Raw genomic sequence first — 15,976 nt, forward strand, 5'->3', positions numbered from 1 at the left:
CCTTGTTTAAACATAAGATGCCACTCTCACATCTCACATCTTTTTTTCTTTGACAACCTCTGCTTCTCTCTAGCTCTAGCCTTCTGGTCCCCAAAGCAGCCTTGAGTGCTCAGTCTCAGGATCTAAGCTACTGAACTAGAACTCTATTTTCCCCCTGCTGGGATGGCTCTGATCTTTCAGGTCAGAAAACTCTGATAGTGTAGGAAATTTGACTCCTGCGGCAACTCACAGGAATTACGGGGGAAGGAATGTTGTCATTGTTAAAAAACACTTGTGGGCTTTGGAATCAGACAGACTTGGATTTGAATCCTGGTTTTTCCACTTAGGAGCTATTGTAGACTTCAAGCAAAATAATTAGCTCCTCTGTGTCTTAGTTTGGATAGCTATGAAATGGGGGAGAAAACCTACCTCACCGAGTGGAGAGGAGGATTAAGTGAGATAATGAACAGTTAGTAAGTGCTTGATAAAAGGCTGAGGAGAGCATTGAGTAAACAGTCAATAAAAATACTACCACTTTGAAGAGATTTAAAATTTTTTTCCTTCATTTATACACCAAACATTTGTCGAACTGTTGTTTGCTTCTGAGAATACAGAGAAACAAAATCAATGCACCACATGAAACAGAGGCATAGAACATAGAAAAGGCAGTCATATACCAGTAACTACAGTGGTACAGAAGGTGAGTGTAACACAGAAGTATGTCCAGGCAGAGTGGGGCCCCAGAAATGGGAGTCATCACCACACCTGGGACAGCAAAGAAGGCAGTGTGCAAACTAAGTATTGAAAGATGAATAGAGGGACATCTAGGTGGCTCAGTCAGTTGAGTGTCCAACTCTTGATTTTGGCTCAGGTCATGATCCCAGGGTCATGGGATCAGGCCCCACGTTGGACTGAGCACGGAGCCTGCTTAAGATTCTCACTCTCTCTTCCTCTGCCCCTCTCCCCTGCTCTTTCCGTCCCTCGAAAAAGAAAAAGAGAAAGAAAGAAAGAAAGAAAGAAAGAAAGAAAGAAAGAAAGAAAGAAAATAAAGAAAGAAAAGAAAGATTAGAAGTTTGTCAAGCAGTCAAGGGAAGAAGCATGTTCCCATTCATGGGATAGGGCAAGATTTGGTTTTGCTAGAGTTCAGGGTAGCAGAAGTGGACAAAGTGGTCACAGTGAGGCTGATAAAGGATGTGAAAGTTGGTGATGAAGGACCTTGAATATGCGAAGGAGAGTGGACTCTGACATTGTCAGTGGGCCTTTATGATGTGTGGGAAAGCAAAATGCCATTTAGTGAGCTGACACCCATCCTTCCTATAAGTGTGGCTGAGCTAGAACAGAGATCCATGGAGAGCTCAGTCACCACAGATGTGTTCAACCTGTCACTTACACAGGAGGAACCTGAGGCCAGAGAGCAAGTCAGGCAACAAAGAACTTGAAAAAGCAACACAGGACTAGGGATAGATCATCTAAGTCCAGTGCCTTAAGCTTCCTCCACATCAAGGCCCTCTCGTATAAATCCAGGCTTCTTTATCTAAGCCCTGCCTTCTATGTGCTGGATTCAAACACAAGTACGATTCTCGCATGCTTCACTGAGAAGCTAGGTCGTTCCCACCTTCTCAACTTCAGAACCATCAGCACTGCCTGCTGGGAGCTGGGACCTCAGTAGGAGCAAAGATGGAGATTTTCCAAAGAGGAAATGAACCAACTGCCATGCGTTGGATATCAGAGTGAGAATCAAAACGTTAAACAGATTGAAAGGACCTCTCCTTCCCTTGAACTTAGAAGCCAGGGTGTTTTACAACTGGAAATGCATCACAGTGGAGCAGCTCTGGACTTTTATTACCTTAGCTTCAGCCAACACCCAGCCCTTCCTTCCCCAGGGCCTAGCAGGAAGCACAGGCACCTAAACAGGTGTGTGTGTGTGTGTGTGTGTGTGTGTGTGTGTGTGTGTGTGTGTTGTATTTTCAAATTACAGATGCTTGGGGAACGCGCGCCCAGAGCAACAGAGCAGGGGCCTGGGTCTCCTCCCACATTAGGGCCCGCAAACCGGGGCTGGAAAACCGAGCTTCATTTCCAGCTTCCCCAGGCTCCGTTCCAGCAGCGCTCGGGCCTCTCCAGAACCTCTGCGTTTGCCTTCCCTCCTCCCTTAGCAACCGCAAGGCTGTGGATACCGCCAGCGGGTGGGGGCCCCCGGAGGCTACGGGGTAGTTCGGGGGCGGTGGCGGCCCAGCTCAGGTGCCCCGCGCACCGGCGACCGCAGTGCGGAGCCACCCCGCGAGCGCGAGTGTCGCTGCGCCAGCGCGCACCGGGGGCCGCGCACCCTACCTCCGCACCTGCCGCGGGGTCCAAAAGGGATCCTGCAAAAATGAGCCATTCTCAACCCGCTGGGTAAGTGACAACTGGAGCTTTTCCACCCCGCGGCAGGTGGCGGCTTCAGCCAGCGGCCCCTCCTCCTCCTCCCTCCTGCTGAGGAGACAGGGGCGAGAGGGGAAGCGAGAGGGAAGGCTGGGGAAGAAGAAACAAATAATACGAATTCTGGGTTGCGTTGAGGATGGCAGAAATCCCAGGCTTCGTATCGCCTCCCTCCCTTTCCTCGCTTCTTTCACTGACGTTGTCTCTTTGAAATTTTCACTCTGGAAGGATTAAAAAATGGATGTGAAAAACGCATACATTAAGCAGGGACGTTAGCTGGGATCAAAAGGATCCTGTAGTGTGGGACATGTGTGTTTGAATGTAAAAGTAGAGGTCACCAAAATATGCATTCGTTTGGAGATTTGGAACTGAGATAAATTTTCACTGTGGCGTCTTGCAAAGAAACGAGGTGTGAGTTGATTTAATGTCGAGGGAGGTTTTATTGTGAGGGATGCCCCTTATTTCAGGATCATAGGGATCCTTAAAAAGTGTTTTGACAGGGAAGGTAGTATGATACTGGAGAGGAAGGAGAGAAGGAAGGAATTGTGTCCTTGTGTGTTTACACAGGATCTCCTGTTGCTTTGGGCAGGGTGACTCCTCTGAAGATATATCTGGCAATTATTCAATCTATTCTAGAAAGTTAACACAGTCATTACTGGCTGTTGTTAAAAAAAAAAGTCCTTTTGTTGGAAAGGAGAATATCCAATTTCCTCCCGAATTAAACAATGTAATGTGTATTAGATGGTTTTTTATTATGATACATCTAGTAAGCAGATAATATCCTAGTTGATCTTGCAACTAATTTGAAAATGCTTTCCTTTTTAATTGAATTTATTGCACATTTTCAAGAGCAGCAAATTAGCAAAGGACAACATATTTAAGATCATTTGGAGTTTGTGATGTCTGAAATACCACATTAGTTGTGTTTCGGATTCATGGCTGAACTTAAAGATTTTATTTTTTAATGAATTCTCTGAGTATGATGACATAAACAAAACGTTTGAAAAACTCAAGGTATACAAGGTGCCATGTTGGAAGTCAATTTAAGAACTTTTTTTTTTTTGGAAAGTGATGTAGCTATGACTAAACAAGCTTCTCATTTTATCTCAAATTGAATTTGGTTTAGGTACTTTAACGCTTTGATGCTGAACTCCTGTGCAATTTTAGTTAGCCGTGGGTCATGTGGGATGTAAATGGCACTATTTTTCTGCAGCTGCTGTTTGCAGTATGTCCACATTCAGGAAAATGAATGTGTCAGTCATGGTTGTCTTCCTATGTTTTTCAAGTTTTGGGCTAAGTTAGAATCTTATTAGACCATTTAATCATCCATTTTAAAATGTGGAAAAACCTGTAGCTGGTTATTAAATTGTGCATGATTAAGATTTCAGAAACTGAAGTGAAATTTTTCTGAAGCTCCATTAGTTCCAAGCCCATGGACAAAAGGAAAATTTATGATCTAGGGAAAGAGTATGCTTCACGATACTCTTCAAGAAAGATGTTAAGATGGAGACAATGATTTTGCACTAAAATTGTAAGCCCCCGGAGAGCAGGCGGAATGTCTCAGTAATCTTTGTGCCCCCTTTACCTAGGACAATGTTCTGCATAAGGTAAAGCTGAATAAATGTTGAATGAATGGCATATTCTGACACTGCATCCAGTCTAAAGGTAGACATATTCACATATGAAAATGGTATTAGAGCTGAACACGTGTTAAGTGTTTACAACGTGCCAGGCTTTTTAAATTTTTAAAAATATTTTAAAAACATTTTTTAAAATGTTTTACATGAAATACCTCACCCTCATTTTCACAGGGAAGGAAACTGAGGACCGAAAAGCTTTTCGTTTTTTTTTTTTTAATTTTTTAATGTTTACTTAGCTTAGAGAGAGTCAGAGAGAGGGTGAGCAGAGGAGGGTCAGAGAGATCAGAAGCAGACTCCAGGCTCTGAGCTGTCTGCATAGAGCCTGATGCTGGGCTTGAACTCAGAAAGCATGAGATCACAACCTGAGCTGAAGTCAGGTGCTCAACCGACTGAGCCATCCAGGTGCTGGGGAGGACTGAAAAGTTTTGAAGGTCTCAGAGGTGGGGTGGGGAGATGTCAGGGCTGGAATGCAAAGCCAGGCAGTCCAGCCTCAGAGCACGTGCACTGAACAATTACACTGCATTGCCTCTCATGGCCAATAGCTGAGATGCGTTGGAGCCCTAGATACATCAGACCAACATCTGACAAGTGATTGCTGTGCATAACTATGTAGTATTTTGATATACAATTAGAAAATTCTTTTGTAATAGTGTGTGTATGTGTATATTTTTTTGTTTTTAGTTCATCAAAAGTAAATGAAAGCAATTAACATAAGTGTAACAAATCTAAATGCCTTAGAATTCATCCAAGAACAAAATTATTCAAATTGCTCAAGTTTTTCCTCAATATAAGTAGTGATCATTTTTCTTGCCTGTGACACCATTTGGAAATAATAAAAGTTTCAGTAGCAAATAAAAGGTTTCATTAAAGCTGAGAAAGCTTTTCCATCATTGCTGAAGCAGTTTGTACTTATTACATTTTAAGGATAAATGGTAATGAAGTGCAGTTGTACAATAAAACAGAAATTTTAAATCCCTAAAATTCCACCAATCAATAAGAGACACCCTGATGCTTTCTCTTGGTGCTTCCTTTTGAGTTCCACTGCTCACTTAATTACAGCATGAAACACTTGATGAAAAAATTGCTAAAGGTCTGTGCTGACTTAGTTCGGATAGAGTTTGGAGTAAATAAAAATGGTCTTAAAAACTTCTGCCAAAGATTATAATAGAGACTTTGAATTTGAGCTGCATTGTAATTTGGGGGAAGTCAACTATAAAATACTGCTTCCGGCACTGCCATCTCTAATGGAATTGTTTCAGTGTGGAAAATTTCAACCGATAGTCCCTCTGGTTTGCTAAATCTCACCCTGGGTTACTATTTGTGTGTGTGTGTGTGTGTGTGTGTGTGTGGGTTGGGCACTAGTCCTGGAGGTGGAATGGGGATTTTATACCCCTCAGTCATGCATGAGGATAAAATGATACGGCTCTTCTAACTCCTTCAAAGGATCGTCACTGAATCCATGTGAAGTTGACTCCCTGTGTGAAAGATAAGCTTGGCTCTAAGTAGTGATAGTCACACTCGTCTGTAAATTTGCTTTGAGGAATTGGAAGAATGGGGAACATTATGGTTATGACAAGATAAAAATGCAGAAGAGGTATGTTTGGAAAAATTGTTCCAAGGTTTAGACACACTTTTTTTTTTGTTTAGACTTATTAATGTATCTTTTTAAATGTAAACAAGTGTTTCTGTAGTGACAGAGTATAGATCTACCTCAACTCATGGTGGGGTTATGATCCAATAAACCCACTGTAATGTAAATAAAAAAATGCACTTAATGGACCTAACCTGGACATCATAGCTTAGCCTCGCCTACCTTAAATGTGCTCAGAACACTTATATTAGCCCACAGTTGGGCAAAATCATCTTACCCAAAGCCTGTCGTATGATAAAGTTCTCCATAGCTCATGTAATCTATACTGAATGCTATACTGAATGCTATACTGAATCTATACTGAATGCTATACTGAAAGTGAAGAGCAGAATGGTTGTGTGGGTCGTAAGTATATCAGTTGTTAAGCCTTGTGACCGTATGGCTGACTGGGAGCTGGGGCTGCCCAGCATCACCAGAGGGTATCCTACCACATATTGCTAGCCTGGGGAAGGATCTGAATTCAGAATGCAAAATGGTTTCTTTTGGGTGCATATTGCTTTTGTACCATCATAAAGTCAAAAAATCATAAGCCAAACCATTGTAAGTTGGGGACTGTCTGTATACCTAAGAGTGGTATAGAAAGAATGGACACATCCCTAGTACTCCCGGATAACTTAGTCCTTCTTCATGAAAGGCAGAATAAAAACTGCTGTGAGTAAAATTGTCAATTTTTAGAGAGTGGATATGTATATGTATATATCCAAAAATGACAAGAAAGTATAACCCACCATTCATTTACAATTGGAGTGCCCGCTGTACTTTGTCCCTGCCTTTTTGGTTGTTTGATCCAACATGGTATTTCTAAAGACTGAGATATAATTAACAAATAGCATTATATTAGTTCAGGTGTGCAATATAATAATTTGATATTTGTACATATTGCAAAATGATCACCACAAATACCGTGAGATCTCACTTACATGTGGGATCTAAAACAATAACAGCGGCAGCAGCAACGAATGAACTAATAGATACAGAGACCAGAACAGATTGGTGGTTGCCAGAGACAGGGAGTGGCGGGAAGGTGGTGGTGAAGTGAGCGAAGGTGGTCAAAGGGTACAAACTTCCAACTGATAAATAAATAAATCACGGCAATATAATGTACATCATGGTGATTATAGCTAATAATACTGTTTTTTTAACTTGAAAGTTGCTAAAAGAGTAGATCTTAAAAGTTCTTATCATGTGCACACACAAAATTTGTAACTATGTATGCTAATGAATGTTAACTAGATTTATTGTGGTGTGTCTGCCTTCTTAGTAAAGTGTCGTACTTTCGGCGGCTGAGGTAACATTCTAGTCTGTTGCTCCCCACTCACTCCCACCACCAAAATTATCTCTGTGACACAGAATTTCAGACTTGGAGTCATTAATTATTTGAATTCAAATGAGGTAGTTTCTACTCACTCTCCTATTACATATTAACAGTTTAACCTCGGGAATAAATTGTTTCTGGTTAAACGAGGTGAATTGAATATGACTATTTGTCTTCACTTCCTCTCTGATCCTTTGTTCTAGAGTCTGCCCTTTTTGTTATGGGTGGGATGTCTTCTCTCAGCTCTTTGCTTAACAAATCTGTTCACATACGTAGATGGGATTGGAAAGATATTTGTTTATTCAACATCACTCAATTCTTTGAATTCCTTCAGGGTTATATGCCCAAATCACATAATGATCTATCACCAAAAAATGTTTTCCATGATCTTTGAGATGTGATTCTTCAACTGTGCTGAAAGCAAAGGATTGGAAATTACTTGCAATCATATTTGTTGCCTGATCATGAAAGCGAATTGTATTAACATCTATACAATACTTCAAATGGTCCATTTATTTTTCAGATGTTCTCCCAAGTTCAGTGCATCCTAATAAGACACCAGATGGTGAGAGGTGTGCCTTCCTTTTGTAAAAATGGAAAGATGATTATAAAAGGAAAGAGGCTGGCAGATCAATATGACTTGGAGGTGCATTTTCAGTCAGATCAGTTTTAGGAGAGCCCAGAGGAAGCTAGAGCATCTAGAAATTAATTCCCTTAAAACGGTCCTTGCCTAGATTCCCTTAGGAAAGTCTTTAGGTCTCTAAGGGATGTGCATATCCCAGTATCTACACTTCTGGTGTAGAGAACAGGGTACCGTCAGGGGCAGTCACTGTGGCATCCTGTTTCCTTTCTCCCAGTCTCTGCTGAAGAAACGTATTTCTAACTGGGAAAAGTGGAGACTTCCCCAACTTACTTTGATTGCTAATAACTACAAAAAGTTTTTCAGGAAGAGGAGAAAACAAAACTTCTGTGACCCAATTTTCAAAACTAAAATCAGCCTGAAATAATCTGGGCCTGGGGTATTGATGTATTTTCAAGACTTTAAGTTTCCCAATACCGTGTTCAATGAAAACTCCAGATTCTGGAAGATAGTACTGAAATAATTGTTTAAGCTTTAATTAATTTTGGTACAGATCAAGAGAAGTAGTATGCAGATTGAATTACTGGATCTTTCCCACCAATAACTTAGTTCCCCACACAAATAGTTGAAAGTAGTGTAGGCTTTGGAATAATTCCATATATGTCCATCAGTTTAAAATAAACTGTTAAATTAGATGGGGGGTAAAATTTGTAAAAAAAGAAAAAATATCTAGGATTCAACATTCATATCGGTTTGCAAGTATCTCTATCACCTTTCCCTAAACTTGAAATCTCAAATGATCTGTTACAAATATGATTTATATTTTTAAAAAGGATAAGGAAAGATGATAATAAGTTGAGTCACAGTCAAAGTAAACCCTTGGCACTACAAACAAAGTAAATATAGTAAGCTGACATACATTTATGCTTTGAGTTAAAATAAACATTTAAGGTAAATACATTTATATATAGTTACCTCATTAACTTAATGTTTTGTTTGAATATTCAACTACTGGTCCTGACTTCATTGAATAAATCTTAGGTAGTGCCCACAAAGGCAAATTATTTGAGGGTATAGACACTGCATTTTATTTCTCTTTAGTTCCTTGCTTTGGCCTAATTCCATGGCTCTGAAACTAAGGCATACAAAGAATTACTGGATAGTGTGGTATACACAAAACCATGAGTATTGTACTTTATGGATTAAGCTCGTGATTTTTAATGATATTTGAGACTGTATAATATATTTGCATTGTGTGCTGACTAAAAAAAGTAAACCCAAATGTTAAATAGGATTCCATTATACCTCTGGTTTCTAACTGATCAGAAGCCATTTGTTTTTGTTTTTGTTTTTGTTTTTTTTCTTAGCTAGAAGCTCTAAATAACTCTCTCCTTCCAAGACTTCCAATTAGGAAACACATCCTTCATTGACAACATCATTGCTGCAGATTGTTATATTTGGATTAAAGTAAGTCACCTGAGAGCTTGCCTTTCTGGATTAATGTCTTTCCAGGGGAAAGAGAAAAAGATGTTATAAGTTCAGTAGATGCAGCTTGAAAAATCACGCTTTACTGAGATTCTGTCAATATTAGGACTAAAAGTTTTTTGAGAATTGTTGTCAAAGCATTGCTTTTATAGTGAACCACAAGACATATACTTTAAAAGTGAAGAACATTTCAAAGTGCAGATGCATGGGTCAGGATTCCTTAATAACTTTTCATTCTCTTGAGAGTCCCCTTTGACCCCCATTCTTCTTGTCTCCTGGTCTCTTTTATATGGTTAACTCTTTTTTGGCTTATGGGAAGATTACTGTGAGGTATAATTTCTTCTTCTGCCCAGTGCTCTGGGGGTTCTCTTTGGAGAGCTTCATTATCTTCTCCACATCCATCCAAACTACCCACATGGATGTGGTGGGATCCAGAAGGTATCTGTTCCCCTTTCAGATGGATCGTCAATGATCCTTTTCTGTTTGCCAGCACAGATAATTCAGAATCAAAGTGTAGGTTTCTTTGTACTTGGGATATACATTCCTTGTTTCTATCTAAGTCAATGTTACATACTTACAGTTGGTCATCTTTTGGGCTGTGCTTATGTTATGGGCTGAATTGTACCTCACCCAAATTCATATGTTGAAGTGCTAACTCCCAGTGCCTCAGATGTGACTATAGTTTGAGATATGGTCTTTAAGAGGTAATTATGGTTAAATGAGGTCAGTTGGGTCAGTTAATCTAATATGATTGATGTCCTTATAAGAAGAAGAAGGTTATGACACAATCACACACACAGAAAGAAGACCATGTGAAGATACAGGGAAAAGATGGCCATCTGTACACTAAAGAGAGAGGCCTGGAATAGACCTTTCCCTCATGGCTTTCAGAAGACACCAACCCTGTTGACACCTTGATCATGGACTTCTAGTCTCCAGAATTATGAGACAAATTTCGTTGTTTAAGACCCCCAGTCTGTACTACTTTGTATGGCAGCCCTACCACACTAATACAACCTTTTGTCATTGCTGATGCTCTTTCTTTCTTAGCCCTACGAAAACTAAAGATGGTCTTTATGAGAAAAGCAGTCATTGAAAATAAATGATTTAACAATATAAGGGTCATGAAGAGTGGAAATTGGAAGCCAAAAGTTGAACAGGGAGATAAAACTCAAAGCAAACATAAAATATGATTAAAACACTAGTGAGGAGAAGTAATTAAGATAATAAGTCAATGGTCTCTACTGGTAAGTATTGAAACTTTGTTTTTAGTCTGATTAGTAATCAAATTACTCCCTACCTCTCAGCATCTTACACTAGTTGGGACAGAAAATTGAACATTTTTAAGCTGGTGATCCATTTTTCTGTGACTGTTATTATTTTCTTATAATAGTAATGAGCATTTATAAATTAATGAAAATTCTTAGGGCAAAATATTGAAACAAGAGAAAACCAGCAGGAAACTAAACAGACAGTATAAATTGCACATAGTAGTTATGAAACAGTATTAAAAACTAAGGATTTTAAATTGAATTGAATCATAGTGTTTTATAGTAGCAGTTAATCTGACATTCTTGATATACCATGGATTGTAATATTTTATATTTGTTAATATTATGTGGCTCTCATATTAAGAAGTTGTCTCTTTACATAGATTGCTCCAAGATATTTATGATAATATTGTTTCTGTTGTTTAGATTCAAATAAAAATGATCTGCTGTAAATTAGAATAATATACTTAGAAGGGATCTCAAATTTCTGGATATTAGGGTTACAAGTAGTTTTTAATTTCCCTCCTTATTCTTATCTGTATTTTTAAAAATTTCTACTTTGAGAAGAAAAATACAAAGAAAAATAAAATTTGCTTGAAATCCTACCATTTAGAATCAGGTTTTTTGTCATTTTCTTTTTTCTCCATTTTCCTATGTATTAATCTACTTTTAAAGCTATCTTGACAATGATGTATTGTTTGAAAAGCTGTTTCTAAGACTGTACTGTTTTTAAAATTACACCAACAAATCCCAGGAGGGGAATTCCTCATTGCATTGCAGTCGTCTTCGTATTTCCCTTATACCTACAAATGTTTTGAGGGTGGAGGCCTCACCTCTCTACATACTTCGGTCCTCTGTGTACTTCAGGACTGAGCCCTGAACTTAACTCAATAATTGCTGACATACGTTTCCTAAGTTAGTGATCATTTATGATTATTTCAAGAATACATTGGCTCATTCATTCAGTTAATATGTACTGAGTGCCGAGTATGTGCTAGTTACTAAGCTATCATAGGAAGCACTTACTCTGTTCCAGAAATTCATTTGAGTTCTTGAAGAAAACCTAAATAGTGAGGGTTTTTTTTTAAGACTTCAAAAGTCACTGAACCTCATTGAGTTTTGCTGTCCAGGGGCAGTGGGGTAGTTTTATCAGTTAGGAGTATGTTCAACTGCAAGTAATAGAAAACCAAACAAAAAGTGCCTTAAACCATAACAACATTTATTATTTATTTCACAAGTAGTCTGGAGGTAGGTGACTATTTTTTTGTAATATCAGGACTTGGGTTCTTACCTGTACAATTTTCTTGGTCTTTTCCTTATGGTAGCAAGATGATTACCCCAGATCCAGTCATTATATTTGTATAAAAGCATCCAAAACAGAATGAAAAAAGATGGGTGAAAGAAGGTTTGTTTTTTTTTTTAAATCAAGGGGGAAAACATTGCCAGAACATTCCAGCACTTTCCTTTAATATCTTGTTGACCAGAACTGCATCAGTGGGTATGCCTACCTGCAAGAGAGAGCGGGAAAGAGTGTATTGATCTTTGTAACTTTAGTGGGAGACAGTCAAGGGAGAAGGGTTTGGGAACTGCTTCTGGTACTAGTCAACCGTGTCCGGTAGCACAGTGTTTTAGTAGTTAGCTGTCTAGCTCTAGACTTGGATAGTTTGAGTTCAGATACGCCACATGTGGCCCTACATGAATTCTGTGTAATCTCTCTGATTTTGTTTTTTTTTTTTTCATCCATGTAGAAAATATGTCCATTTTGTAGATTGTTGTGAGCATTAAATGAAATATTTAAAACATTTAACACAAGGCCTGCCACATAGCAAGTGTTAAATATGCTAACGTAGTGCCTCATAGCAGTAAGGTAGGTACTAATGTACAAGAATAAGCCAGATTTCTGTAGGAGAATTTCCACTCCTAAGTCCTGAGCTAGATGTAGAGTTGGAGTAATTGGACAAGGCATTCTGGAGAGATTAATTTTCAGGAAGAGTTTTGAAGAAGGGTGCATTAAAAATATGTACAGATACATAAAATATCCAGAAACATTTAAAGAGAGTAAAAAGTACTCTCTAAAAACATAATACAGATATTCCCTGTTTTTTGTGCATTTGCATTAAGCCACTTTGCGTTTACTAAAGACCTATGTTATTAGTACCTGTTTTTGGTAACAGAAGAAATCTGGAGAAGATTTTTGCTTTTATAAAACAAGGTGAAAAGCAAGAACAGCATCCAGCATGTGTTTTGCAGTGAGTCTTTAGCCAGGTAGCATGCAGTCCAAGCAGCAAGAGTGGCCCCGCCAAGCTCTTTCCCTGGGAACTACACGTTGCATGTCAGCATTAGCCACTATAACTTTGATCTGTGTCTGTTAGTATCTGTGCTTTATATTGATTTATTTTGCTCAATCATTAGCAAGATGTGTCCAAACGTATCAGAAAAGTTTAAAAGAGATTATTTCTTGGGTCTGGGAATACTTAAAAAGTGTTTTCATATAAATCAATGGCAATCACCTCGTTGCTTCCTGCCATTTTGGTTTATGAAAGATTTCATAGAAATGTTCTGCTTTCAGTTAACAGAAAACTGTATTATAATTGTAGTTATCATTGCCTGGGTAATAGTAGCCTATTATGACTTTGAATAAGTGAGAGGAGACAACATTACTTGTTTATTAGCTGACATCTTCTTAGGAGCAAGCAAGGATGCTATAAAACCAAGTGAAAGCTGGCCTGGCCTGAGAAGTTGATACCTCAAATTTGGTTTTACCATTAGGTTACACGTAATGTCTTTTGCCCATTTTGGAACCTCAGATACAACACTAAATGTGCACACTAGTTGTTTTTGTTTTTGTTTTGTTTTGTTTTAAGTGAACGATCTTTGCCTTTAATTCTAGGTTAAATTAATTTCAGATTTATTTCTGTTCATCTTGTCAACCTTTATAAAAGTGAGTTTGAATATTTCTTCCCCTTGAAATCAGTCACTTGGAATCTCTCTCTCAAGCTACTAGCAAATGACTATTTTATCATAATTCATAGGGATTTATATGAGGTTATCACTGTTAAGTTCTTCTTTCCTACAAATTCTTCTTTCCTCTCTGTCAAACTTGAGACTTAGAGCTTTGGCCCAGGCTAGAATCTTCCAGAATAGAAAGTGGGCTTAGGGAGTGAGTGAGGCTGACCTCAGGCTGTAGTCTATGAAGTGGGTTATTGAGGTTCCAGTCCTTGGTGAAGAAATTAGCCCACAGAAGAAAAAAAAGGAAAGCCTGAAGTATCAGGGCCAAATGCAAGAGCATGGGGCATGAACCAGATCCCAAAGTCCCATTTCAAGGAGCAGTGTGGCTCAAGAAGGACGCTGGGAGATAAGGCCCAAGGAAACTTAGAAACTGTTGGGAGAGTGTGAACAGAAGGTTAGAGCATTTCAAAGGAGGCACAAACAAGTGATTAAAGTGTCTAAAAGATTGGAACTGTCTGAAAATCATCTTATTGTTTGTGTTCTCTTAAATGAAAAGGGATGACATTCCAAAAGGAAAATCAGTGTTTCATTTAAAAAATATGAGATTAAGTATGCTATAGTAGAAAGAGGAATATTTTGGGGGTCAGAGAGACATAGATTTGAATCTCAGTCGTGCCTTACATAGACTTAGAAAAGTTAATTTCTCTGTGCTTCACTTTCCTCTTTCAAAAATTGGGGCTTATAATTACCTTCCTTGCAGGAATATTGACACATATTAGAGACTCAGTGAGTGGCAGCTATTGTGTATTTATTTTGATGTTTGTACAAAATATATGTTGCTTAAGGGGCACCTAGGTGGCTCAGTCTGTTAAGTGTCCATCATGATGTCACAGTTCATAGGATCAAGCCACATGAGAGAGGGGATTCTCTCCCCCCTCTGTCTCTGCCCCCCACCCCTGCTCAAAATAAATACATTTAAAAAAGAAAATCTTAAAAAAAACCCACAACATATGTTGCTTAAGTCTTTTTTGTTTTTTTCTCATTTTTATTTTTCCAGCTTTACTGAGATATAATTGACAAATAACACTATGTAAACTTAAAGTGTACAAAATGATGATTTTATATATGTATATATTATGAAATGATTACTACAATAAGATTAGTTAACACATCCTTAAGTCTTTAGCAATTAATTCTTAAAGTACATCAACTCATTGATAACTTCCAAAATCCATTGAGCATTTAGTATGTGGTTGGTAATTTGATAATTTTTTAGTATTAATTCACTTAATGCACCAAATGACTTTCTAAAGTAGCACTACTATTATTTCCATTTTCAGAGGAAGGTATAAGGCACAGGGAAGTTAATTACCTTGCCCCTCATTGCTAATGTACTGAATAGTTGAGATAGTTAAATGGTTAAGGTTCAACCTCAGGGAATTGGACCTGAGAAGTGAAACTCTCAACTACCATACTATGCATCCTCAAGACACAGCAGAAAGACTTTAGTATTAAAAGGAGACTTAGAATAATCTAGTCACGCTATTTCCCCGCTTAAAACCCTCACTGCTGTTACAAAACTGTCCAGTCCCAGGCTTGTTGGGTGTGATATCTTATAGGTCATTCCTTTGACTTTTAAACAATTTTCCTTTTATTGAGCCAGACAGCCCTCGCTGTACTTTCACTCGTGGTTTTAGATGATCCTGCCTTCTTAGCATCTTTCACAGATCAACTGTTCACTTATCTGGCCCCCATATGCTTTTTCTTCTTTAGGCTGAGCTCTTCAGGACTATTGATCATACCTTGTAGAACATAGTTCAGTGTAGTGGTTAAAGCAGAACAGCCCCTTATTTGAACTGTGGATTTGTCTTTAACTAGATGTAAGCTACTTATCTAAGCACTCTATACCTTAGTTTACTCTTTGTGAAAAAGGCAGATAATAGTAATTTGCAGGATTGCTTTGAGAATTAAAATATATAACTCATGTTATATAGAGTGTTTACTGTGTGCACTACAAAAAAATTAAATGATCAATAAATACTAGTGATGAAAGTTATTGATTTCTAGAACTTCCCCCCCCATCATCTTTTCTTCAAACAACTTTATTATCTCCCTTGGTTTGCATACTATTTTTTTATTAATGCATATATTTTAAGTGGCCAAATTTTTTTTCCTGTTCAAAGAAGTAAAATTCTTAAGTCTCCAGAGAAGAGCTTAGAGGCTCAAACTTCATCTTTTGGGAACTGTCGACCTCAGGGAGGCCCAGGCCTACTGACTTCCCACATGCTGTTTTCTTACTGCCTCATCTGTGAACATTGCAAAACTATCCCACCAGTGGTCAGCACAGTTGGAGTAGTTTTGGTTTTACTAGTCACTTCAAACCATCATATTAAGGCTATAAATACAATAATGTTGTGGTTCTCATCTGTCTGCATCGTTGGAATAAGCTGAGAGAAATTGTAAATCAATATTTAGCATAATTGCAGAGATCTGGCAGGTTTGGATACAAATAAAAGGAATGAAGAATGTAATATAAAATCATTAGTATAATAGTAGTTCAATCACCCTCTACAAAGTGGCAGGCAGCAGAGACTCATGGTCTAATTTTAGTTGGCAAAGACTTTTCTTATAAAGTGTTGGAAAATAATTGACCCTTCTGTCAATTACTCTTCTGTATTGGTTTTTCTTCAA

At 38.3% G+C, this 15,976-nt stretch overlaps 1 protein-coding gene across 1 annotated transcript in view; it reads left to right on the plus strand.

Annotated features, from left to right (window-relative positions):
* The first annotated feature begins 1,789 nt into the window (after nucleotides 1–1,789).
* The window catches only part of ERICH3 (glutamate rich 3), a 103,253-nt gene continuing 89,066 nt past the window's right edge, over nucleotides 1,790–15,976 (plus strand). The window contains exon 1 of the mRNA XM_047085212.1: nucleotides 1,790–2,370. Within this exon, the coding sequence (XP_046941168.1) occupies nucleotides 1,790–2,370 (581 nt within the window). The remainder of the gene's footprint in view (nucleotides 2,371–15,976) is intronic.

The sequence above is a fragment of the Lynx rufus genome, unplaced genomic scaffold (assembly GCF_022079265.1).
Source record: "Lynx rufus isolate CCGP_SWC_20201006 ecotype Redwood Valley unplaced genomic scaffold, mLynRuf1.p SCAF_2, whole genome shotgun sequence".
Classification (NCBI taxonomy): Eukaryota; Metazoa; Chordata; class Mammalia; order Carnivora; family Felidae; genus Lynx; species Lynx rufus.